Source organism: Netta rufina, assembly GCF_964035555.1.
Source record: "Netta rufina genome assembly, chromosome: 1".
In the NCBI taxonomy this organism is placed as follows: Eukaryota; Metazoa; Chordata; class Aves; order Anseriformes; family Anatidae; genus Netta; species Netta rufina.
In genome coordinates, this window is record NC_140123.1 from 141,768,962 (window position 1) to 141,792,424 (window position 23,463).

At 50.9% G+C, this 23,463-nt stretch overlaps 1 protein-coding gene across 1 annotated transcript; it reads left to right on the forward strand.

Annotated features, from left to right (window-relative positions):
* The first annotated feature begins 5,156 nt into the window (after nucleotides 1-5,156).
* On the forward strand, nucleotides 5,157-22,279 carry ADA2 (adenosine deaminase 2). Its single transcript, XM_084294352.1, has 10 exons — nucleotides 5,157-5,278; nucleotides 6,009-6,334; nucleotides 8,927-9,152; nucleotides 15,279-15,489; nucleotides 17,027-17,154; nucleotides 18,237-18,327; nucleotides 18,659-18,767; nucleotides 19,541-19,698; nucleotides 20,568-20,770; nucleotides 21,660-22,279. The coding sequence occupies exons 2-10, from the start codon at nucleotides 6,022-6,024 to the stop codon at nucleotides 21,766-21,768; spliced, it is 1,548 nt and encodes a 515-aa protein (XP_084150478.1). The 5' UTR covers nucleotides 5,157-5,278; nucleotides 6,009-6,021; the 3' UTR covers nucleotides 21,769-22,279.
* The last annotated feature ends 1,184 nt before the right edge of the window (nucleotides 22,280-23,463 follow it).

Here is a 23,463-nt window from a genome sequence, read left to right on the forward strand (position 1 = left end):
ACCTGCCTACCCAAAGGCACGAGCTGTTTGAAGACCCAGCGCAACATAACCTCCAAGCCTCTGTCTGTGCCTCATTTTGTGAGGTCATGTTGCATCCTGCTGCTAAGGGGCTTCCAGAAGCGACTGTGGGCTTCGTGCCTTTCTTTTTGCCTTCGTCGGGATGGGAGCACGGAGAACTTCCCTGCTCGCTGTGGTGGTGCAGGCAGTGCTATGGTGCCTCTGTGAAAGACCATATGGCAAGATGATGTAGCAATTTAGGAGAAGGTAAGACTGCACCTATTGCACCTGCAAGACAGGGCTGGGAGGTGCCAGGGGATAAGAAGCAAAGTGCTAGGAGCTGGGCAACAACCCCTCTGAAGAACGGGACAAACAAGTATAGGCATTCAGGAAATGCCCTGAGCTTTTTCTGTACTGATCCTGAGCAGCTGGGCTGGCATGTGCCCTACACAAGTGATGGCTGCTGTGGTGAGCGCCCCTTGCCTTGCTTTGAGCCGTGGTGCTCAGGTGCTGCTGCTCGAGACAGCAATATGGATCGCTGTGTGCTGCTGCCCTGGGTAAATGCCCCGGGGGCTGATGTTTTACGCCAGTGCTGCTAGCCCTAGCTGGCTTGAGGCCAGCGTCTGCATTTGCTGTGAGGGTCTGTGGAGCTACTTCCAAAGGGAATGAGGAAGAAGCCTTGTTTTGACATTTCAAGGCTTTAATAAAGTCTGGAGGATTGCCTAGGAAGGACAAAGCTTGGCTGCAAGACAGACACTTTGGGGAGAGCACTCAGACTAACTCAGGAGCTCCTCACTGCTGTTAATTTTGCAATATACACCTGCTCTAGATGTGGCCTTGCTTGCCTCATGCGCAGGAGGAAAAGAAACCAAGGGTGTGCCATGGCCAAGGCCTTGTGTTTCTTACTGATCAGGCTTGGAGTCCACTTGAAGGCGGAGCAACACAGGTGATGTGGATGCAGAGAAATTGAGAGACAGTGAGACGAGGGGATGGTTGAGGCTGTGGAGACACTGGGTGTCCTGGCCGAGGTGACACAGCTGCAGAATGACCAGGGGCAAATTCAGCTCTCTGCACTATGGCATGAAGGACTCCTGTGGCACAGGGCAGGATGAAGAGTCTGGGCAGAGGTGTGATTTGCTTTGGGTGGTTGATGAGATGGGGAGGCAGAGAAGAGAGCAGGCCCTGGTTTGGAAGCCAGGTGGATGGAGTAGGAGGCAGGGAGTGAGGGGATGGACTGTGGCTTTTAGGAAGAAAAAATTGCCCTGTGTGTTATTCTAGGACTAGGCCCCTCAAAACCAAGCTGATCTGTGGGAGGCAACGCAGCCTAGTGATGGACAGACACCCCAAGGCAGGCAGGAGAGCTGGTGTACCCTTGGTAACCCAGGATGTTTCCATTGCCTGGTCTGCACTCATTTTTGCTCCTAATAGACAGAAGAGGGAGAGAATCCAAATAAGAGACTCAATTTATTGGAGAGCCCAGCTCAGCAGCAGCACAGTGCTGGGCTGGCCTGTGTGCAGGTGAGTGCTGCCGGCTCCACTTGCTAGCATCAATAAAGCCACGGGGCTGCTGGAGCTGTGCGATCTGCTCTTGTGAGCAAGAGCTGAATTCTTGTGCCTGTGCTGGGAATAGCCCAGAGCTGCTCGTCTCAGTGGCTGGTCAGAGGAATTCACGGCTATTCTGTTTGGGAGGCAGGCAGTGATTACAAATCAATGACTCCACTCCCCACGTGATTCATCGGTAACCTGGGAGCTGAGATCTTTCCCTGGCTTTCCCCATTACCAGACCCAGCTCTTGGGGCATCTTGAGAGTCTTACTCATTTTAAATCATCAGAGAGCTGCAGATGTAGCCGAGGAGGAAGGAAGGACAGATGGACAGAGGTATGGCTGAGCAGCTAAGGGGAAGGCAAGTTCCTGAATGCGGATGGGGCACCTCGTGGGTGAGTTGGGTTTGGCTGTAGGCTGGGGAGCAATGCTGCCAGCATGACCCACAGCAGCCCGGCTTCCCCTCTGCTGCTGGTCTCCAACTGACCTCCTCGCTTGGCTGGTAAATGGCCCATATTTTTGCCTGGCTGGGCACAAAGGGGAAAAAAAAGGCAAATAAAAACCAAATACCAACATGTGCCCAGCCAGACCAAAGCTGAGGTTATTTAGCAGGCCAGTAGGGAGATTTTAATCATCCCAAACAATCTGGGCTGGTCTATTCTTAATAACAATTTATAGCACTTAGCACTTTTGCATGTCACGAGCATTCACAGGCATCAGCTGGGGGCTGGAGACCGTGTGCTGGGAGCAGGGACTGTCCCGGAGGCTCTCCCAGCTCTAGCAGGGAGGATGGGGTGCCAGCAGCAGGCTCTCCCCAGGCTGCCCCCGTTCAGCACTGTCTGCTCGCACACAGCCATCTTCCACCTCCTCGTCCCACTGCACAGTTTTCATTCAGAATTTCAGGCAGACCATCGCGCCTACTGGCTTTAAAACTGCGGTCATCTGGCCACAGGCTGCAGGAGTGCAGCGGTTTCACCAGCAGATAGGGTAAGTAATCAGTGCTGTGATCAGGCAGGTTAGCTAGGGAGGTGACTGCTCCCGTTTTACAAACGAGGTAGCTGGCAGAGAAAGGATATCTAACCGGAGAGCTGGAAGCACATCTCCCAGCGCCGACCTCCTCTCCCTGACCTTACTGTGATATTTCCATCACACATCTTTGATGTCAGCACATGCAGGAAGGCTAAGGAGCTGTGAGATACCCTGACCCTCCGGGCTATCAGACATACTCCCTGGTTTGGATCTGGCTTGCGCAAAACACGTTGCCCACACAGGAAACAGCTGTGTCTGGGCTGCCCCTGGTCCACTCCTTGGCTGGATTTGTCATACTGTAGCTTTTGCAATCACCTAAATGTGCTGTAGGACCTTAATCTGGGGAAGGTAACTGCAGTGGCAGAAGGTTGGACTTCGTAGGATGCTGCAAAGCACTGTGTGATGTGCTGAGCTGGAAGATGGAGCGAGAAGCACAAGTCCACAAGCTCAGCTCTGCTGCTGCCTGTGGTCCTTCCCCTCTGCCTGCACCTCAGGGTCTGAAGGGTGGGAGCAAGCAGCCAGATGTGCAAATGGCTGGGAGGGTGCAGGAGGGAGCGTGGGGAGACACGGGAGAGGAGAGCGTCAAAGACACTCAGGAGGTTTAAAAGAAACTGGTTGGCGTACAGAACTGAAACTGCAGCAGGGAGAACTCAATGCGAGCGCTGCGCGGTGGCCCCCGGCTATTTAAAGCCCTGCATGCACCTGATGTGCAGCTGGGCATTGAGGAGCAGCGTGCCTGCATCTCGCACTGCTGTACCCACAGAAGCTTTGAGAGGGGCTTTTGAACCCACCTTCACACGGGACAAGCCCTCCCCCACCACACCTCGGTCCCTGGGGAGGCTGAGAGAAGCATCCCGAGCACCTTCTTGTTCCTCGGCGCAGTGCTCCAACATCTGTGCAGCACGCTCCTGGCAGTGGCTGCAGCTGCTTATGTGGCTAAGCCCCATTAAAGAAGTGTTCTAGCACCGGACCTCAGCTTTGTTTCTCCAACTCGCTTTGACAGGATGAGCCTCTGCTGCAAAACAGGCAAATGTCTGAGGCCCTGGCAGGCATTTCTAAGACTGCCGCCCAGCTATCAACTGCTGCTTACGGCCCTTCGCACGGCATTTTAACCCTTCTCCATGCTCTTCCCCTGCAACCTGTCTCCAGTGCCCGCTTTCTCACCACAGACAGCTTTCCAACTGCCTCGCCTGAATTTAGTTTTATGGCCCCAGCTCCAGGCTTTACTGCTCTGAGATAATTCGAGCAATTCCCTTCCTTCCTTTATATTGTTCCTCTAAGGCATTTACAGGCAGAACACTTGTCTCTGCCAAACCATCCCTTCCCACTCCCCGTCCTTTGCCCCAAACCTCTCACCCTTGGGTTGTTTAAATCAGCTGGTGGTGGCTGCACAGCATCGCGTGGCTGGGCTGTCCTGCTGCTCCTCTCATCTCCCGTGGAGAGCAGCAGCACCTCCGGGCTCCAGAAAAACCCTGTCCTGCTGGAGGGGGCACCCCACAGCCACCCTCTGGACATGATGAAACTCTGACTGCATGGATGGAAACAATCATTTTTTATTTATTTATTTTTATTATTTTATTTACCATCAGGGATGATGTTGATGACAGCAAAGGGTGAGCAGATCGGAAGAGGCAGGAAGAGATCGTGGGCATCCCACTGGGGTGCTGGGGGACCTGTGCACCCTGTGACTGGATCTGTTGCAGAGGTGCCAGCTGATGGAACAGCACGTGTTACTGACCAGATTCGGCTTTCTGTGCCTTGGAACCAGTGTCTCTGATTGCTGCAGGTTGCTTTCAATAGCTCTTGACTTACAAGATCTTTCTTATTATTAAAAAATTAAAATAGGTAGAATTTGGATTAAATTAAACCAACTGGACTTTGTTCTCCACTGGAAGCTGTTTATGTAACATCTGTTTCAAATAACTTTAAAGCTCAGTCCATTCAACTGCGCGAAATAAAATGGTGAAATCACAATATTTGTTGGGATTTTTCAGCAAAATCAGTGCATACACTCCCCCACACCTGATGTCACCCCCCAGCCTGCATGACAAATGCAGCCCTGGTGAGTCTGGTTGGGCTGAGGCCAGCCTGCTTCGCACAGCTGGCAGGGAGCAGGCAAAATCACTTACAACTACCTTTGCAGATAATTATATATATATTTTTTCAGGTAAAAAAAAAAGCATTGAGCACAGCTCGCAGTGCTGTTGGCATTACACGCGTGGCGCTCTGCGTTAGGGCAGAGGAGCCAAGCTGGGGCAGCGTGCTGGATATCCCTGTGTTGGGAATGGGTGTCCAAGAGTTTCTAGGAGGATATTTAAAAGCCATGGAGGCATTTCATAGCGTGCAGAGGGTCTGCCCAGGCCAGCCCTGCTTTCTTGGCAGGGAGGGGTTAATGAGCCCACTGCTGCAGCAGCTTGGTGGGCAACCCCGCTGCCTTGGCCTGCCGCACGCCTGCGCCCCGCTTTCTGCTGGCCTCCCCGCGGCCTCCCCCCTCTTTATATATTCATGAAGCAGCAGGGAGACGGCGGGTGGGGCACGGGTAAATAAAAGCTGAGCAAGCTGAAACTGCAGCACAGGAAGAGGAACTTTCCGCGCGCTGCCTCGCCGGGACACAGCCCGCTGCTTATCGCGGCCGCGCCGGCTGGCCGGAGAGACGATAACCCTGCCCTGCTGCCTGCACGCTGGATGCGAGGAGCAGGAGAGCTGTCTGTGAGTGAGTCAGCCTGCCCAGGGACAAGATAACACCTTTCGGGGTGGCTGTTGCTCTGGGTTCAGAGCCAGGCCCGGCAGATTTCTCCCTTGGCACCACGGGACAGAGGCATCCCAACGGGAGAGGCTGGGAGCTGGGGGCATGCGTGCAAGCGGGGAGATGATGTGGGATACATGCAGAAAAGCTCCAAAACAGTCAGTCTTTTTCCAGCCCGCTTTGGTCTGGAGGGATGGGCGTGTAGGGTCACTGAAGCCTGGCATTGAAGGATTATGTTGCAGCTGTGCTTTTTTGGGACGCGCAGAGCTCTCCAAGTTCACATGTGCCTGCCTCCTGTGATCCCTTACTGCTCCCATATTCTCCCTTTCTTCCGGGACAGCAAGGAAGGGACATGCCTCTGTGGCTGCACTGGGGCTTTCTGCCTGCAGATTGACCCCTCTGATAGCTGGGTAGATGCTCCCAGGGCTGGACCTTCCCCACCCCGCAGCTCTGTGTGACGTGCTGTATCTTCTCACCCTGCCCACAGCCTTGCTCCACGCAGACAGCACCACCGGGGTGTGAACGCAGACCCTGTGTACTGGGGACATCACCACCAGATGCTCCCCCCACTGAGCACCCAGCTAACCCACTTCTGCAGGCTGGGCCAGCAGTTTTGTGTGCCAGAGGGTCACTGGGAAGATGTCACCTCCTGGCTTATGCTAACACACTGATTTCCCTCCCCACACACACCAGGTGCAGCTCCAAGATGAAGCCTCCATCTGGGCAGAGCATAAGGCTGGCATGCCTTCTCCTGAATTTGGCTTCCCTCTGCCTTCCAACCCCGCTCTGGGAGAACCGAGACTCCCTGCTGGAGGAGGAGAAAGCCCACCAGACAGGCGGCAATTTGGTGCTGAGCAAAGAGGAGCAGCAGCTCAGCACAAAGCTCGTCAGCCTCAAGAAGAAGGAGGTCGCAGCAGCCATGAACATGGGGCAGTTCCCACCGAGCATGCACTTCTTTCGGGCAAAGAGCCTCATTGACCAGAGTGCGGTGTTCAGCATCTTGAAGCACATGCCAAAAGGTAGGCGTTGCCTTAACAGTTGCTCGTCTTACTCACCCTCCTCTTGCCTTTTGCTTCCTACACCAGAGCAAGATGCAGCAGACCTCTGCAGGCAAGCCCACGGACTGGGAGTAGTGCCGGCTGGGTCGCAGGAAGAGCCCTGCCTCTCAGCTGGGGGCAGGGGGAGAGAGGAAGAGGGCTGTGGGCTGGATGAATACACGTTTCCAGCAATTGTACATTTAGTGTGACTTGCAAAGTGCATCTTTCAGCCTTTGAAAAGTGAGGCAAGGTGGTTCTGTGCACACCCAAAAGACTGCAGGCACTAGAGGAGGAAGGTGCTGCCTCTAATACTGCATGATTTTGCCTTGTTGAATGCAAGTCAGAGCCTGTGTGATGTGACCCACAGAATACAACACAAAAGACTACGGGAATCCAATAGCTTTCTTAACCAGGCTCTGCTCTGTGCACTTGCAGGAGACTTCTGCTTATAAATGCAGACATTAGTCCTTCTGTCTTCAGTTTTGAGACCTTGCCTCTCCCTCGTTGCTCAGCATGTCCCGCGATGATGGGCTGCCATGCCTTATACCAGAAGAGTCTCTTTGTACTCTGCAGCACACGCTAGTTTTAAACACATTTTGGAACCGTTTACCTTCGATAACAGCATGAGATTGTCCAGTGCCTTCAACACGCTGTACAGTGCATCCTCTGACAAGCAGCCTGGGACACAGCAGCATTCAAAGGCTCACTTCTCTGGGTTGCACTGGAAAGGGGGAGAGGAGAGGATGTTTTAGGCAAGTGCAAATCCAAACCACCTAAACTGGGTTGCAGCAGCAAGCCCAATGTCTCCATGTCTGAGCTGCTAGCAGTTCAGTGGAGAGGCTGAGGTGATTGCTGGAGAAAGTCATTGACTCCTGGCTGGCTGCTTTCTCCCTCCGCACCTCTGGTTCAGACAGAAGCACTGAACAAGGTGCCTTCTTTAACTGAACGTAAGAGACAATTGCAGTGAAAGCTGTCCGTACCTCCATAAGGCTGAACAATATATCCACCTTTCCAGTTGGTCCCTTTCTAGATGCCAAGTCCCACAACCTTGCCCACATGGCTGCCTGGGAACAGGTTGGTGACTCACTTGAAAAACCCTTGCATGGTGAAGCTGACTGCCAGATCTTTCCATTTGCCAGGCTGTGACACCAGCACATAAGAGCTGTCCTTCTTATTACTCAGCTTTTCCCTCCCAGTTTCCAGTGTGGGATGAGGCTCCCTGACCTGCAGCATCCTGAGCAGTTACCATATGTGATTAGGATATCAGAGTTGTCTGAATCCCTTTGTTGTTGAGTAAGGAATTGAAAAGTAGCCCCCTCTTTGCCTCAAAGAGGATATCTTTGATACTAAGGAGGAATCAAAGCAAAAATTTAACACCTTTCAACCCAGAATGCAGTAAAATAGTTCTCAGAATCTCTGCAAGCACTGTAGGCTTCTAGGGCCAAGATCACGTCCTTATAATTGCTTGAGTAGGACCTCAGTCTTGATCACAGCTCCTAGTGATTACTGTTGGTTTCAAGCACTGTTGCCATTTCTATTGCTCCTCACAAAGGGAAAAGGGCCGTATTGCAAGTGGCAGGAGGATCCAGACAACTGTGGCATGCCCGTCCTGTCCCTCCTGCTCTGGTCAGAGCAGCATTTACAGTTGCTCAGCATCTTAGCTGTCAGACCTTCTATAGTGAGAGATTATAGAGGCTATAATATATACTAGTCTCCTGTAGATTAGAGTCTTGTCATATGCAAATCAGCACTTAGTGTTCCTGTTAAGTCATATTCTCCCTTTACTCCTAAGGGCATTAAAATTATTTAGATTATGACATGTCCCTTAGACTAATAAAGCACATACCTGTGAGGCTTGAGTTCTCAACTTCTTTCCTTTACAAAGGAGAAATTTAGTTCAAGCACCAATGGCATAAAAAAATCTCTGCAAAAAAAAAATCACCAAAATGAAAGGATGGGCTGGGGAAGGTGACCATGCAGAAGCTTCCTATGCCAGGAAGACTGGCCAACACACCACACAGTATCAGAGCATCCCAAAAGCCCACAGTGCTGGCCACCAACAGTTGCAAAATTTAAGTAAACATGCATTTGGTAAGAGAGAGAGGTGGGTGCTACTTCTCTATCTGACTGCAGTTCCCCACTGTGGCATGGTCTGTGATTTTGGTGCATGCCACAGTTTCAGAGAGGAAGGAAGACACAGACCAGATGCAAGAGTTGAGGCTGGGAGCAAGCCAGCTAAGATGCAGAGGCTTGCCCCAGGCCCCCCTTGTAGGCTGGTGCTCCCTGTGAGAGCACCTCTTCAAAACAGAGGGGCCAGCTCTCAGCAACACTAGTCTGAACGAGCATTTTCCATCCCAGCAGGAAGCAGAGCTCCCTGTTGATCCTCCTTTTGCTCCCAGGGAGCCATCATGCTCTGGCTGCCCTGGCAATCTCTGCTGGGAAAGGTCAGTCACAGCCATCTGGAAGCATCTCCAGATGCCCCTGGCAGGGCAAACTCAAGCTCTCATCACATTACGCCTCCTTTCTTCTAATCCAACTGCCTTGTCTCAATAGGATCGCTTCTCCTCTCCCCAGGTGCTGTCTTACACCTGCACGACTATGCCATGCTGAGCGTGGACTGGCTGGTATACAATGCCACCTACCTCCCGGACTGCTACGTGTGCTTCACCCGCACGGGCACCGTTCGCTTTTGGTTTTCCAGGCCTCACCCTCCTCACCCAGTGCCAGCCCAGTGCTCCGAGTGGGTTTTGCTGGAGACCTACCGAAAACAGCTGCACAACGTGACTGAGTTTGATAACAGGTGAGCGAGCACGAGGTGCGAGCCTGGCAGCGCTCTGTGGTAACACTGCCAGGCCAGCAGGGTTGTTCTGGTCCAACTCCCCCGTTTGCTTGCTGCTCTGGAAGCAGGGAGCCCCATTAAAGTTGTGCACACAGAGCAAGCAAATAACAGCATAAGAACTTGAAGGCTGGAGCATTAAGGACACCAGAATTCGAGGCTGCCAGCATTTAGGTTTTCTGTGCATCCTCGCTGTGGCCCATCGCACAGACACGTTGAAGACAGTGGTTTAAGTTGGAGCAGACCTCCCAGAGCCACCTAGGAGCTCACACCCCAGACTGCTCCCCAAGGCACCACCCTCCATCTCGCAGGAGCTCCCTCCCTGCAGGCAGCTCCTACCCCAACTGCTGGCAGCCTTTTATCAGGACCAGGTGTTAGCTGGCTGCCCAGCAGCCACCCAGCATTTAATTACTTGCAGGTGGGTGGGAAAAGCCTGGCTCCCCCTCCAGACGGTGGTGACAGGAAGACCAAGCCCTATCTCCCCGTCCAGGGGCCATTCATCCCGTGACAAAGCCCTGCTGAAAGGCCAGGGGGAAGCGTGTGGTTCTGCGCTGTGTTCGGGGGCTTGATAGCATGCACTAAATAATGCATGAAGTCAGACACTGAGTGATGAGGACAAAGAAAAATATTGAGTTGTGATCTGTTCAGAGAGCACCGCTGTCTGCCGAGCTCCGGGGGGCTGGGGTCCTGTGGAAAAAAAAAATAAAAAATAGCGTGCGGTGTAATGTAGTTAAATCAGTGTTGTGATGCAGACACACACGGAGAAGGCGGGATGAAGGTGATGAGGGTGACCCTAATTGTGGCATTTTCTAAGAGAAACTTCATGGTTTGGGCTGTGGTGCTCTGCAGTGAGAGCATGTGCATGTGTGCTTCTAAATAGAGACCTCTTATCTCTGGTACCGCCTGCGTGTGGAAGCGGTCTGGGCTCCGTGCCCTGCAGGTCTAGGAAGAAGGTCGGGCTGGGAAGCTGAGGACTACTGCTGTGACATGGGATGGAAGAAATAAGATCCAGCGAGAAGTCACTTCTTTCAAAGAGAAAACCGGTTGCCCATTATCTGCCTTCCATTTCTACTGGGAGCGATGAGGAAAGACCATGGCACCAGCACTCTTCAGCCCCACCAAGAGACCCATAAATAATGTGCAAGAGATTAGATGTTGAAACAGCTTCGCTTTCTTAAAACACAAGCAATTGCACTGGGCATTTGAGGCCCTTGTCAGGAGCAAGCCATGGCTGTGTTTGGTTTTGGTTGTATTTATGTAGTGTGACGTTCCCTCCTGGCTGAGGCTAGAGGCCATGGCAACCTGTACTCCTGTGAGGGTGGGGCTGTGCATGGCTTTGTTCCCAATAGTCCTATTTGGGAACGTGACTTCTTCACGGAAGCAGTGTTATCCCATTCCTCTTCTTTTGTACTATTTATCTGATGATGCCGCAGGTCAGAGCAGGACTTCTGAGACACAACACAGACACAGCTTCAAAGATCTTACAAAGGGTTGGAGGGGAAACTGAGGCAAAGGACAATGAACGGATTTTCCTCAGCAAATGAATTCCAGAGCAAAGTACAAACCTAGATCTCTTACATCCTGGGCTCTCAGACTTACCTACTTATGTTGTCCTTCATTTCTTGCCCTTTTGTGCTCACCACAGAATCGCAAAGGAGTCATTGCACATAATGTGCAAACACAGGAACACCAGCCACGTTGAGGCTCTTCCCCTCCTATTTTCATCTAATCCCTGGGTACTAGTCTAAGGGTTAGGAATGTTTTTTGGCTGCCTGGAAATAGGTCTCTAGCCAGGAATCGGCCCCAATCTGTTCTGCTTCTCAGTTTCTGGAAACTCTCCCAGTCTCTTGAACATGTGCATCCCAGGCTACCTCTTTTCCTGCACTCCTCTTTGCCCTTGAGCACTGACAAGCTGAGAGAAAGCAGATGTCAGAGGGAGGAACGGATGGATAGTTGGGTGGTTTCAAGGAAGTATCGAGGGAGTATGGCAGCAGGGAAGGGTTCTCAAACAGGATGGCGTGGATCAGCAAACACGAAGAGAACAATGAAAATGTTTCCCAGGGGCTGCACCTCTCTTACCGTACCATGATCCTGACTGGGAAGGCAAGAGGGAAGGAGATAACCACATCACATTTTTGCTGTTTGTATATTTATATATATATACACACATAAACACACACATTTATATGTATATGTGAGTGCGTGTGTTGGAAGTAAGTCTTTGTGTTCGTTTGCCTCAAAAGAAGGTTTTATCATTCATATCCAAAACACAAATCCTATGGGCCAAGGCCCTGGAGTATCCTCTTACTGGTAAGCTTCCAAAAGGATGCTATTAAGAGAGTCAAGAGACCATGGGTTAGGAGACAGAGAAAGGCAGGAAACTTTGCTCTGAGAGTTAAAAAAAATAATAAATCCTCACTTATTTACTTGGCCACCAATTATGATCCATGAGAATGCCGTTTTTTTCCCTCAAGAAGCAACATAATTGCCACAGCCTCTAAAGCGAGGGCTCCCAATAAGCGTGACCCCCGATATTTAAGGGAAGCAGCGCTGACACTCCAGATATTTGTAAAACCACCCCTGCCCTGATCGCCCGGGGATGGAGGCCGTGCCCCGCAGCGCAGCTCCCGCGGTGGCAGCGCTCCCTGTCGCAAGGATGAAGTCATCTGCGAGCGAGCTGACACTGCGGCTGGCCGAGTCCCCAGGCACCAGTGGACCTCCACCACCTTCCCCTCCGTGTCCTCCGACTGCCTTATCTAACGGGAAAATAGGGCAGTAGGCACAGTGCGCAAAATATATTAAAAACCCCATCACAGAGACAAAGCACTCCGCTCCCTCTACAAGTCTCCCCTTGGGGAGAAGAATAGGGGAAGAGAGAGAGAGAGGAAGCGAATGAACCACATGTGACAGATGTTAGTCACACTATTTAATGCACCACTGGAAGACATTCAGATACTATGGCGAGGAGCGGGGTATAATTACCCATAGAGGATAGGAAAAGAAGCAGGAAAAAGATACTCCGTAAAAACAAGACAAGAAACCATTCACTTATGCATTCATTATATTGTGCACGAAAGCAAAAGAGAAAAGAAAGCAGGAAAAGAGAAAAGCAAAAGCATGGTTGAAAATAAATAATCCTTAGCTGGTCGTTTTCGTTGTGCCCCTTTGGGCATACGCATTGCAATAGCATTGTTCACTGCATATATGACATGACATGGAAGGCTATTTGTAGTCTGCACCTGATCACTGGCTAGGGCCCATTCCAGAAAATAAGCAGAAATGCCTTTATGAAGCTTTGCTTCATCTGCATGACCTCCTCGTGGCAAAGAAATTACCAGCCTGAGCCCTTAGGAGATTATCAGGTTATCAAGGCTGGATCACCACTACACAATAAATCTCCAACAGTTATAGGGATCAATAATCGGTCTTAAAGGAAAGGGGATTATAAAAAAATGTTGTTTGATTTATGTGCTTTTAGGAGCAGGGTGGTGAGGGGGTTTATTGCTGTATCTAGCCCAAGAGCACGGGCAAGGTAAACAACCTCGTGTTCATGCGGCTTGAGTTTAAAACAGGGCGCAGAGCAGCGTGCGTGCTCCTTGTTGGAGGATACGGGGAGAAAAGCACTGGGATCCCCGCTGGATGCCGTTCCTTATCCGAGGCAAAGCTGTGTGTGGCAGCGAGCATGGGCTTGTGTGGCCTTTTGATCCGACCTGCAGGGAGGTTCCTCCCGCGGTGCTGCGGGCTGGGGCGAGCAGCGGCGGGGAGCTCCCCTTTGGCCAGGGCTGGGGCGAGCGGAGCGGGATGGTTGGCTCAGGTGGCACTGCTGCATCTGTTTTCCTAGGGGCTTGCCGCAGAGCCTGGCTCTTCCCACGGCAGATCTCCTCCAGCACACCCTCTTGCTGGAAGCTACTGGCAGATAAGCTCCTCAGAGGTGCCCCTGGCTCTCGCATTCCTGGTTTCTGGGGTGATGCTCCAGTGTCCCTCCCCATGCGGTGATGCAGATGAGATGCCACATGCCACAGCGGCATGGAGCATTGACCCTGTGCCTCCCTGGACACAGCTGAGCTTCTCCATTGGGTTGCATCATTTGCCAGACGGTATCTGGGGGTGCCCAGCCTCGTGTGATACTGCAGGAGAGGCCCCTCTGTAATGCACAGAAGGGCAGAGCTGAAGGTGCTGTGGGAACCCAAACTCCGAATTTCCTCACTGGCTAGCATTTAATAGCTCATCCTTAACAAATATCTTTGCTTATGTTCAGTTCTGTTTCTGAAATTGTTCCCAGCAAAGAAATTAGCTGAGTGAAGAAGAAATGAAACTGCAGCTGCTGGAAGAGGGCCCATGGGGAGGGGAGCGGCAGCCCGCAGGCAGATGCTGGGGGAGCTGGTCAGGATGGAGGGACACAAAAGGGATGCCCCTGCCCAGCACATCTTAGTTTACGGGTCTGGACCAGGTCACATTTTGAGTCTGTGGGAGAGAGGTTTTTAATCCCATCCACAGAAGCCTCCTGGAACAAGATAATAAGAGCTCAAATCAAACCCACATCTCCCGTATAGCAGGAGGAAGCACGGCACTAGGATGGGGGGCAAGACTTCAAACACCAAACATTATTAAAGATCAGTAGCTTTATCAAGGGAAACAACAGACTTGGACGAAAGATGAAGTGTGGCCAAAGGCGTTTCTATCTGAACAGGCTTAGCCTTCGAGCCTAGATAAACATCAGGCCTGGTTGGACTGGCAAACCCACCCGCCTGCAAGCGCCCAGCTCTGTACCTCGCTGCAGTGGCTTCAGGCTGTCCACCCAGGAATGAATTTCATCACCCCCTGCTCTGCCATTCAGATGTTGCCTCCCAGCCTGAGAAACTTATTACAAACCCTTCTCTGGGTGGCCAGTGTAGGAGAGCTGCTGCCAGAGGCAATGCTTTGCATGGGATGAAAGCTATGTCTGGTCAGCAGACAGCCGTGTGGTTGCCCTGTCCTGAACACAAGCTGTCACCACAGCGGCACCCACAACCATGTGGTCTTGCAGTTGCTGCCTGCCCGAAACTCGGCTTGATAAAATGACCTGTTGCCTCTCTGGGTTTCTTAAAGAGGCTTACAGACCAGCAGATTCGGTGAAGGACCCACATACATTTCCATCCCAGTGAGGGAAAGTCAGGACCCGTGATTCCTACCTGTTGTTTCCCAGCAGATGAACCTGAGGAAGTTACCAGCAAGGCAGGCAGGACGCCAGGTTTGTTTCACTGGAGAGGGGGAAAATACTTCTGATTCTTGGTCATTTCCCCTCTGCCCATGTTAGATGACACTTTTTGACAAGATGAAGATACCAGGGAGAGTTACAGGTTAGTAATCACATTGGTGGTGGCCCTAGCATCTCCTGGAGACTGTCTAGTGGTGAACAGAGGGATGGGTGTCAAAATCTCTTAGATGCATTTAAAATGTTTGGGAGAATATATTGTCTGCAGGAGTAATGTATTAGCCTACTTGTGGATTAAGAATACTGCTGGGTAGCAGAGTGCAATTCTTACGATATAAAAACATCATGCTTGCTTTTCTAAGTCTCATTATTTCTCAAGATTTTGTCCTCAAAATGGTGGGCACTTTGACGATCAAGTCTGACCTGCCTTGTAGCTCGACACGTAGTCTATAGTTTTTTACCTGTCAGAGATATAGGTATTATCTGTGCCAGCCATCAGAGGAGTAAATATAGGTGGCAAGAAAATGACCTGAGTGCTTCCTAGTTGCACCAGTTATTAGATCTATACATATTGCCCTGTTCTTGGTCTCTGGGTTAGATATTGGGCCCCTGTTGTGGCAGGCACTGCTCTGCTCCTGCTCTTGGTCCTACCCAGAAAACACGTCCCTCCTGAGCACAGCTGGGCACTGCTGCCCCACCTCACCCCACAGCATGCAGATGGGAGAGTGTCACATCTGCCAAGCTTGGCCTCCAAAAGCAAAACTCACAGCGACCTCGAGGAATCCCGCTTCCTTCTGTACCAAACACCACGCTGCCAGCTGGTGCCTTTTTGCATGCTGAAAACCAGTTAACTTTGCTCTCCTTATTCTTCCTCTTCCTTTTACCCTTTTCTGCAGCCTGATGAGGAACTTGACTCTGGTGACGGATGCCCCTGAGCTGGCCTACCCTTCCCAGACTTTCATCTGGAAAAGGTTTGAAGAAGTCTTTCTCATCGCCTCTGGACTTATCTGCTATGCACCTGTGTTCAAGGCCTACTTCTACCAGGGGCTGCTGGAGCTCTATGAGGATAACGTACAGTATGCGGAGATAAGAGCTATCCTGCCTCCGGTATGTATTTTTTGGCTTCTCTAGTATTCCTTTAAATCCTTATTTCTCCCAAACTTTTCTCAAGCCCTAGCTTGACTTCAGTTTTTGGATGTTTGCATACCTTGCCTTGTAAGGACGCTGGAAAAGCTTGATCGTATTCAAAGGTCTCTGCTGGAGATTTGCATGCTCAAGGGCTTGAAAGCGAGAGACACTTTGTTCTTAACGGCTCGGGAAGATACTGGCTGTGGCACCAGTACAAACTGCCTTGGACCACCTGGCTGGGAGCCGTGCCTAATCTTGCTGGTTGGGAAGATGCACCTCAGCCTCGTCTGCGCCAGAACCACCTGTTGTGCTGTACCTGCTCGGGAGCAAGCTCCCAGCTGGAGCAGAGGCTGATCCTGGAACAGATGCATTGTTTTAAATCTACAGCTTATTTCGGGGTGACTTCTCTGACCAGGATGCTATACTAACTGCTCCAAGCCAGGGAGCGTGGCCACGGGGGCTCCGCAAGGCTGGGACAACAGCTCCAGTGCTGCAAAAGCTCGCCTTGCAGCAACGCCCGCCAGAAGCGGTCACCAAAGTAAACGAAAGCTGGGATTTAGCGCAAAACAGCAAACATTGCTGAAAAGCCCCCTGGCCCCAGCTGTGTTTGCAAGTTCAGCTGTGCAAAGCCCCAGGTTCCCACGAGCGGCAGGGGTGGAAACATCCCTGTGATCATCTGCAGCCACCCTGTGGCCCCAGGTGCTGGCAAGGGGACACCAGGAGGTGACGGGGCACAGGGGCTTGGCCAGGGGCAGTGCGAGGCAGCAGCACCCCAGGGGCAGCAGGAAGGTGGGCTGAGACCGCTGGAGGGTGCAGGGGGAGGGTGAAAGGGGAAAGAAAGGAGAGAAGGATAAGGGGAGAGAGGATGGAGTGATTTCAGCCTCCGTGATGGATCCAGGCAGGGCCTACATGGGTTAGTATCAGCTGGGGCATGTAGGGTCTGAACCCTGCAGGCAAAACTCTGCGTGTAGCCCTGCCAGTGAGGAACTCGCAAAGCAAGCTGATGAGACAGAGCTTTAAAAAAAAAAAAATTATTTTCCCCAGTTTTCAGCCAGAGAACTGGGAAACTGTGGCAAGACTAAGTGACCGACAGAAGGTCGCACAGCACAGCCCTGGCCTGGAGCTGAAGCTCAGCCCTCGCACAGCCAGGGGCTGCTCTTCTCCTCCTGCATGGTGTGGAGCGTGTGTGAGCAGCCAGGCGGCTGGGCAACGTGCAGCATCTGATATGGACACAGGGCAGAGGCTGCAGTCTCCTTGGGGTACTCAAGGGCACTTGCTTGCCGTGTCTGAGCATGGGGAAACTTGTTTCTTGCGGTGTTTCTAGGCAGGAAAACTGCTCCTTGCTTCACGCCAGCCAGTAAATGCTTCAAGAAGAACACGTCCTGAACAGTTTTAACTGCTTTTTACTGCCCCGTTGCGAGGACTGCAGAGCACTGCTTCTCTGAGGTTTTTCTTCAGTTCCCTTCTCCCACCTGCTAACAAAACTCCTGCTTGCCATGTGCTTTTCGTCCTACAGGTGTACGAACTTGATGGCACTCGGCACAATAAGTCTTGGTCGGTGGCGACATATCAGGAGGTGACCCGGCGCTTTGTGGAGGAGCACCCCGACTTTCTCGGGGCAAAGATCATATTCACGGTGCACAGGTAGAGGCTGAGCACGGCTGTGTGGTGGTGGGAAAGGTGTCCAGGCAGTGCCAGGAGAAGCAGAGTTTCCTGAGGGGTGGGCTGGAAGTGCTACCATTGCTTAGCCATGCCTGTGCATGTTGTCACACCTGGGGTTTTGACTCCTAAAGCATTTCCCCGGCACGTGGTAAAGGCTGGGGGTGAGAAATCATCTATATACGTCTGCATACGTGTGAAACGACCGGGGTCAGCTCATGGCGTGTGCCCAGGAGACAAACATCCATGGCGAGCCCCTGAGTGCAGGGACGAGCAAGGGGAAGGCATTTGCTTGCCCCAGCTCCTGTGCCCGGACACGCTCACCCTCCTGGTGGGGGCCGAGGCAGTGACAGCAGTGCCCGAGCACGGGCACCGAGCACTGCAGAGATCCTCGGGGGGCCCTGCAAACGCCGTTCCCCCGGCAGCCTTTGTACGGTATGTTCGTGCTGCTGCTCACGGGCAGGCACAAGGCTGCTCTCCAAGTCAGCCAGATGCCACAAAGTCATGTGAGGTGATCCTGAGCAAATATAACATACCTCTCAGCAGGACTTGCTCACTCTGGCTCGGCACGGCGTGGTTTCCAGTTCAGAGCTGGCTTGCCTCTGGCCGGCTTGGGTATGGACAGAGCCTGCCTGCAAAATGCACTGTGATGTTCAAGTCCAACAGAGCTGGGGGAAAGCTAAATTTAACACACTGTTGAAATGCAGTGGCTGTCCCACCCCTCGGCATAATGGTAGAGAGGAAAAAAATATTGAAACTTTTTCTCTCCATGCTGTTGCATTCCCTGCTTGGTGTATAGGAAAGCCAGTGAGTCTTAGACAAGCACGCCTCACCTCGAGTGACTGAATTGTCTAGCCAGGCATTTCCTGGTCATTCAGGGGTTTCCTTTCATAATATCAATTTTCGGCTGCCGTTACTCTGGAGACCTGAAGCTGGCTGTCAGATTCAGGAGCAACTTGCATTTTGGAAATACCCCTGAGGGCCCCTGTTCGCAATTCAAACAAACCCAAAGAAGGCAGGCCTGGGGATGCGAGCCTCTGCACTGCTTTCTCTCTCTTGCTCTTTAGGATGCTGAATGTTTCCCAGATTAAAGAAGCCATCGTCACTGCCATGGCACTCAGAGCCCGCTTCCCAGACACCCTGGCAGGCTTCGACCTGGTAACTGGATTTCTTCCGTGGCTTTGAGTTAACCCCTAGAGGTGAAATATAACTACATGCATATATGGCATGTGTTACAGCAGAGACAGATCTGCTGCTGCTGTCCTGAGATCACTGTGGACAAATCAAAAATCCTCTAGCTAAGGATTTTGCTGGCAGTAATTAGCCAAAAATAAAATAAAACCCACTACCCCATCCTCAAATAATCACCCCCTTATCCGACACCCAAAACTTTGTACTTTCAATGCAGTTGGCACTCTGTAGTGATTTCTCACATTAAGACCCACCATATTCCAGAGCACGTTCAAAAAATACTCTATCTCCTCCCCAGGTTGGCAATGAGGATGAAGGTCATTCTTTGTGGGAGCTGAAGGATGCCCTGACCATCCCGTCTTCCCTGGGGTTCAACCTGCCATACTTTTTCCATGCTGGAGAGACTGGTAAGCATGAGGACTCAAGGTCTGTTATTGCTTACAGAGGTAGGAGGTGAACCCTTGCAGAGCACAGAAGCAGCGAGCCTGACCATATCAAGACGATGGGGGTGCATGGTCTGTTTTCCCTGTGCTTCTCCCCGCATCATCTTCTTGCTGCAGCATTCCTGCATGGCACCTCCCCTACTTGCTCTCTGCTCCTGAGTGTAGGGTTCATGTTGGTCAGCATCTTTGCCCCATGTGTAATATGGAGCCATGCTACAAGAGCTGTTGCTGCTGTGGGTCCCAATACATAGTCCAGTCCATATGGGTGGGATTTTTCCTAACTATGCCTGACAGTTATGTCTGACTAGCACGTTATGCTTCCTAAATTTTGATATCTACAGAGAAAATGTCTAAATCTGAACTAGTTACGCTGGGCTCCCTTTATAGCCATGCTGAGTAACAGGCACTTCTCAGGTATGCTGCACTTCCATCTAATGCACAAGCCATTCCTCAGAAATTATTACTCCTCTCCCTTGACTGTGAGCAGAGACCAGCAAGGTTATCTTAGCTGCAAGAGCAACACTGCAGACATCTACAGCTAGGTGAGTGAGTGGCTATCTCCATGCTGAGCAATGTCCTGGGCAGATCTGGATTCCCATTTCACTGAAAAAGTGAACTCAGAACACGAGCAATCCTCTCACCTTGCAACTGAGACACATATTAACAAAACCATTTAGCAGTTTGAGAAGATGTGTTTCCCTACAGCACTGCAGTGATTCTCGTCTGTCTTTGCTCAGACTGGCAGGGCACCTCTGTAGACAAAAATGTGCTGGATGCTCTGCTGCTTAATACCAGTCGGATTGGCCATGGACTTGCCCTCATTAAACACCCAATAGCCAAAAATTTGTCTCTGAAGAGGGATATTCCTGTAGAAGTCTGTCCCATCTCCAACCAGGTATGTTGGTAAAAGCTTTGGGATTGGGATGTTGGAATGGGATCTGCCTTAGCAGTGAGGAGCAGCAGGGAGCTGGGGGGCAGCCAGATGTTTTGTTGCACCCAGGCTGGCTCAGTTTCCCTTGCCCCACATTACGCTGCAGTTTGCTACGTAGATGCACGCTGCACGTGTATAAGGCTTGTAACACCAGTTAGCTCAAAATCATTTAAATGATTTCCCTTATCCAGGGAAACCTGGGAAGGCAGTCCTCCCCAGTGAACATGAGGCCCAGAGCCAGGGAGGTGCCTGAAGAGACATAATGAAAACACTTTAAAACCAGGAGGGCCGGAGGCTGGGAAGCTGGGACAGCAAATGAGAGTCCTTCTGGTTTTGTAGAACTCATAGCCAGGAGGAACTCAATGTGCACATTAGCGTGGTGCACATTGTCCCCTGGGCACAGCAGGATGGATGCTGTGGGGCAGAGAAGCACTGGGGTGGGCCTTGAGGGAGCAAACCCTGATACCAGCTCCAGGCACCCTGAGCTGTGTCAGGGCAGAGATGTAAACAAGAGATCACTACTGAAATGCTCGGTTAAATTATTATAGATAAGCAGATGTTATATGCCCCACTGGCCTTGATTTAGGTGATTAATTTAAGAAACCAATCTCCTTGTATAGTCAGGGGAGAAAAATAGGCTCCTCCTGCAGCAGTTCAGGGCATTATGCCCTAATATGCTTCCAACAGCCCTCTGCTGACTCTTTCCCCCCATAAACGACTACCTGCTGGCCCAGGCAGCTATAGCAGGCGTAGAGGTGTGATGGGTGCTGTAATGCCAACGTGGCTACAGCAATAACCTGACATGATGTTGTCTCCTGCCGTTCCCCACCGAGGTCCTGCTGTTGGTATCTGACCTGAGGAGCCACCCTGCAGCCAGCCTGATGGCTGAAGGGCACCCCATTGTGATCAGCCCCGATGATCCCTCTGTCTTTGGGGCGAAGGGCGTCTCTTATGACTTCTACGAGGTGTTCATGGGCATCGGAGGGATGGATGCTGACTTGAGGACCTTAAAACAACTTGCGCTCAACTCTATAAAGTAAGTCCCTCATCTCTCTCATCTAGCCATAGCAATGCTAAGGGGAACACGAGGTTGCTCTCCGAAAATCCACCTTATTTGTGTTTTGGCAGAGTCTCCTCTACCATATGAACTGAGCTTCTGTTTACCCAAAGGCTCCTCTGTGTGTGTCTCCTCCAAGAGCAGGACACAGGGACCCCAGATTCTTCTTGTGTCCATGCCCTTGAGCACCTCTTTCTAACCAGGTGTCTCAGTTTTCTCCCCCTTTTTCATCCCTTGCAAAGTTGCCTCCAGTGTCTGATTCTGCACAGGGGAGAAGTATTATGTCCTCATACCCTTTGCCTATTTCTGCCCAAATTTGACATTTCCTGGTGTTTGCCATGGCCCACTGGGGAAACACAGGAAAACAATTTACCAGCACGTAGTTCAGGTACCTTTAACCACTTTTTCTGTTTACCCAGACATCTATGAATGACCCCGAATAATTTGGCTGTGGCACCCAGGGTTTCTCTCCACATTCCTAGAGTTCTGACTGCTAAATCCCATGACAATCCCAAATCCCTGCATGGCCAGGGTGACAACAAAAGCTCTTATTTCTTACCTATTTGGACCAAGTCCATGGGGTGCCTCAAACAATAGCAGAGACTTCTATACTAGGGACTTGGTGCTCCTCTGCGAGCCCCCAGCTTAAGGAGGCTGAGCTGGTTTGTTCTCCTGGTGCAGGACTCAGTAGCTGTTGGTACTTTGGGATGCTCAAGGCTCTTTGCATTATGGTGCTGCTCTGGGCAGCCTAGGTATGTCCTGAAAGAGTTAATCTGTTGCTGCTTCCTGCCTTTTCTTTGTGGTCACTGATCTTGAAATAGCTGCCCCCTCATCTCCTGGCTGATACAGGCTTTTCTCCTCCTCACAGATACAGTGCCATGCTACCGGATGAGAAAGCCAAGGCCAAAGAGGTCTGGCAGAAAAAATGGGACCAATTTGTGGCTGAGCTCTCTGATAGCTTTTTGAGGGAGCTTTAGGAGGGAGGAGACCCGTCTCAGAAGGCATTTGGCAAGCCAGAGTGAGCCGGGCTTATTGCTGAGAGAGAGCCTGCTTTTTCCATGTGACTTGAGCAGATGAACAAACCCCTAAGTCTCATCTGGCCATGGGTGACTCAGGTAAGGTAGGCTTAAAGCTAGGAATGAGCTGCACTACCCTGTGAAAGTCTGGGACTGGAGGTGAAATGAAGCAGAGAGCCTTTGTAACAACAACAGCAGAATACGCTGCTCAAAATAGTCAAAACAATTAAAAATTGCCAATGACCAAATCCTGACATCCTTACTCAGGAAAAACATGCCTTCTAATTAGACTTAGTGGGAGACTGCCAACATGAGGATCTCTGAATTTCGCCTTATCATTACAAAATGCAGACCTTGTCCGGAAACAGCTAAGACAAACATCCAGCCATTTGGGCCACTGACCTTCAGGAGAGCAAGGACTGAAAATGACTCTTGTTATGTTTAACCCTGGGCCTGCTGCCAAAATAGCACTGCTGGGTCGAAGAACCAGTCATAGGTCTGATGTCTGCTATTTCAGGACCTACTACGGCTGGAAACAGGCAGATGGACCTGTACAAATGTTCCCAGATTGTCTAAGCTTGGTCACACAGAGATCACAAAGCCAAAAAGAGGTGCCTTATTCTATGACAGTTGTTTCTTTTCTTTCTTTCTTTCTTTTTTTTTTTTTTTTTTCTTTCCCTGTGCTGAATCCTCTCCTGTCCTCTGGTCACAGGGAAACTAAAACACTTTTCAGCTGAGAAAAAAACTCCCTGGCTTCCCAGATCCAGTTTAATTAAGCTCTCATCCTGCCCTGGGATGTGTTAACACAGGCCTCTCTGTTTATAGGAAGCACCTTTTGATTCTAGGGGTTTCCACTACCAGCTTTTTTTGCCTAGATCAGCACTCAAACGTGCCCTTATTCAGCACATCAGACAGATGCTCACCTTGGCGGAGAACTACTTTCACACTATGGATATCCAATATATCCACTCAGACCTTTGTAGTTACTAGTTCTTTCACAAAAAAGGTATTGCAGCAGCTGCATGATAAATAGTGCCTAGACAAACAGATTCCCTTGCTTAACAAGCTCAAAAACATCAGGGAAAAAATCTAATTTCAGGGAGATTATAAATAAATAAATAAATAAATAAATCTTAATCAGGGTCTAAATAAATTCATCAAACAAAATCCATCAGCACACATAGCTCAAGCACACAGCCAGGATTGACCAGCATCTGTCTGACTTCAGTGCAATTGCCCTGGTTTGCATCTGCTAAGGGAGAACTTGCAGAAGTTCATGCCAAAAGATGTTCCTTCCTCAGAGCCTAAAACTTAATGTGGGCTGTCATTTCCTGATCTGACCACCTTAAGCAAATTGGCTCTCTTGGTGTTTCCTGCTAATTTTCCCAAACTGCCTGGTCACAGTGCTTACTTCCACCAACCTCAGTTAAAACACCTTGGCAGGAGACAAATGTACACACAATAGAAGTGGATCAAGCTGCACAGCCTGCACATCCCTTGTGTGCCCAATGTTAAATTGCCCACATTTCACAGCCTGTAAGCTTGTGTCTGGTTATCCCAGGCAAAAGCAACAAAAAGACACAGCAAATTGAAGGTGTATGGATTGCAGAAGCCAGCAACACAAAGGAAGCAGAAGTGAGAAGGCAGCCACGCACC

Coding starts and splice junctions, on each gene's coding strand:
- ADA2 (XM_084294352.1), top strand. CDS start 6,022: ATGAAGCCTCCATCTGGGCAGAGCATAAGGCTGGCATGCCTTCTCCTG. Junction 9,153..15,278: donor GTGACTGAGTTTGATAACAG/GTGAGCGAGCAC, acceptor CCTTTTCTGCAG/CCTGATGAGGAACTTGACTC. Junction 17,155..18,236: donor ATCATATTCACGGTGCACAG/GTAGAGGCTGAG, acceptor CTTGCTCTTTAG/GATGCTGAATGTTTCCCAGA.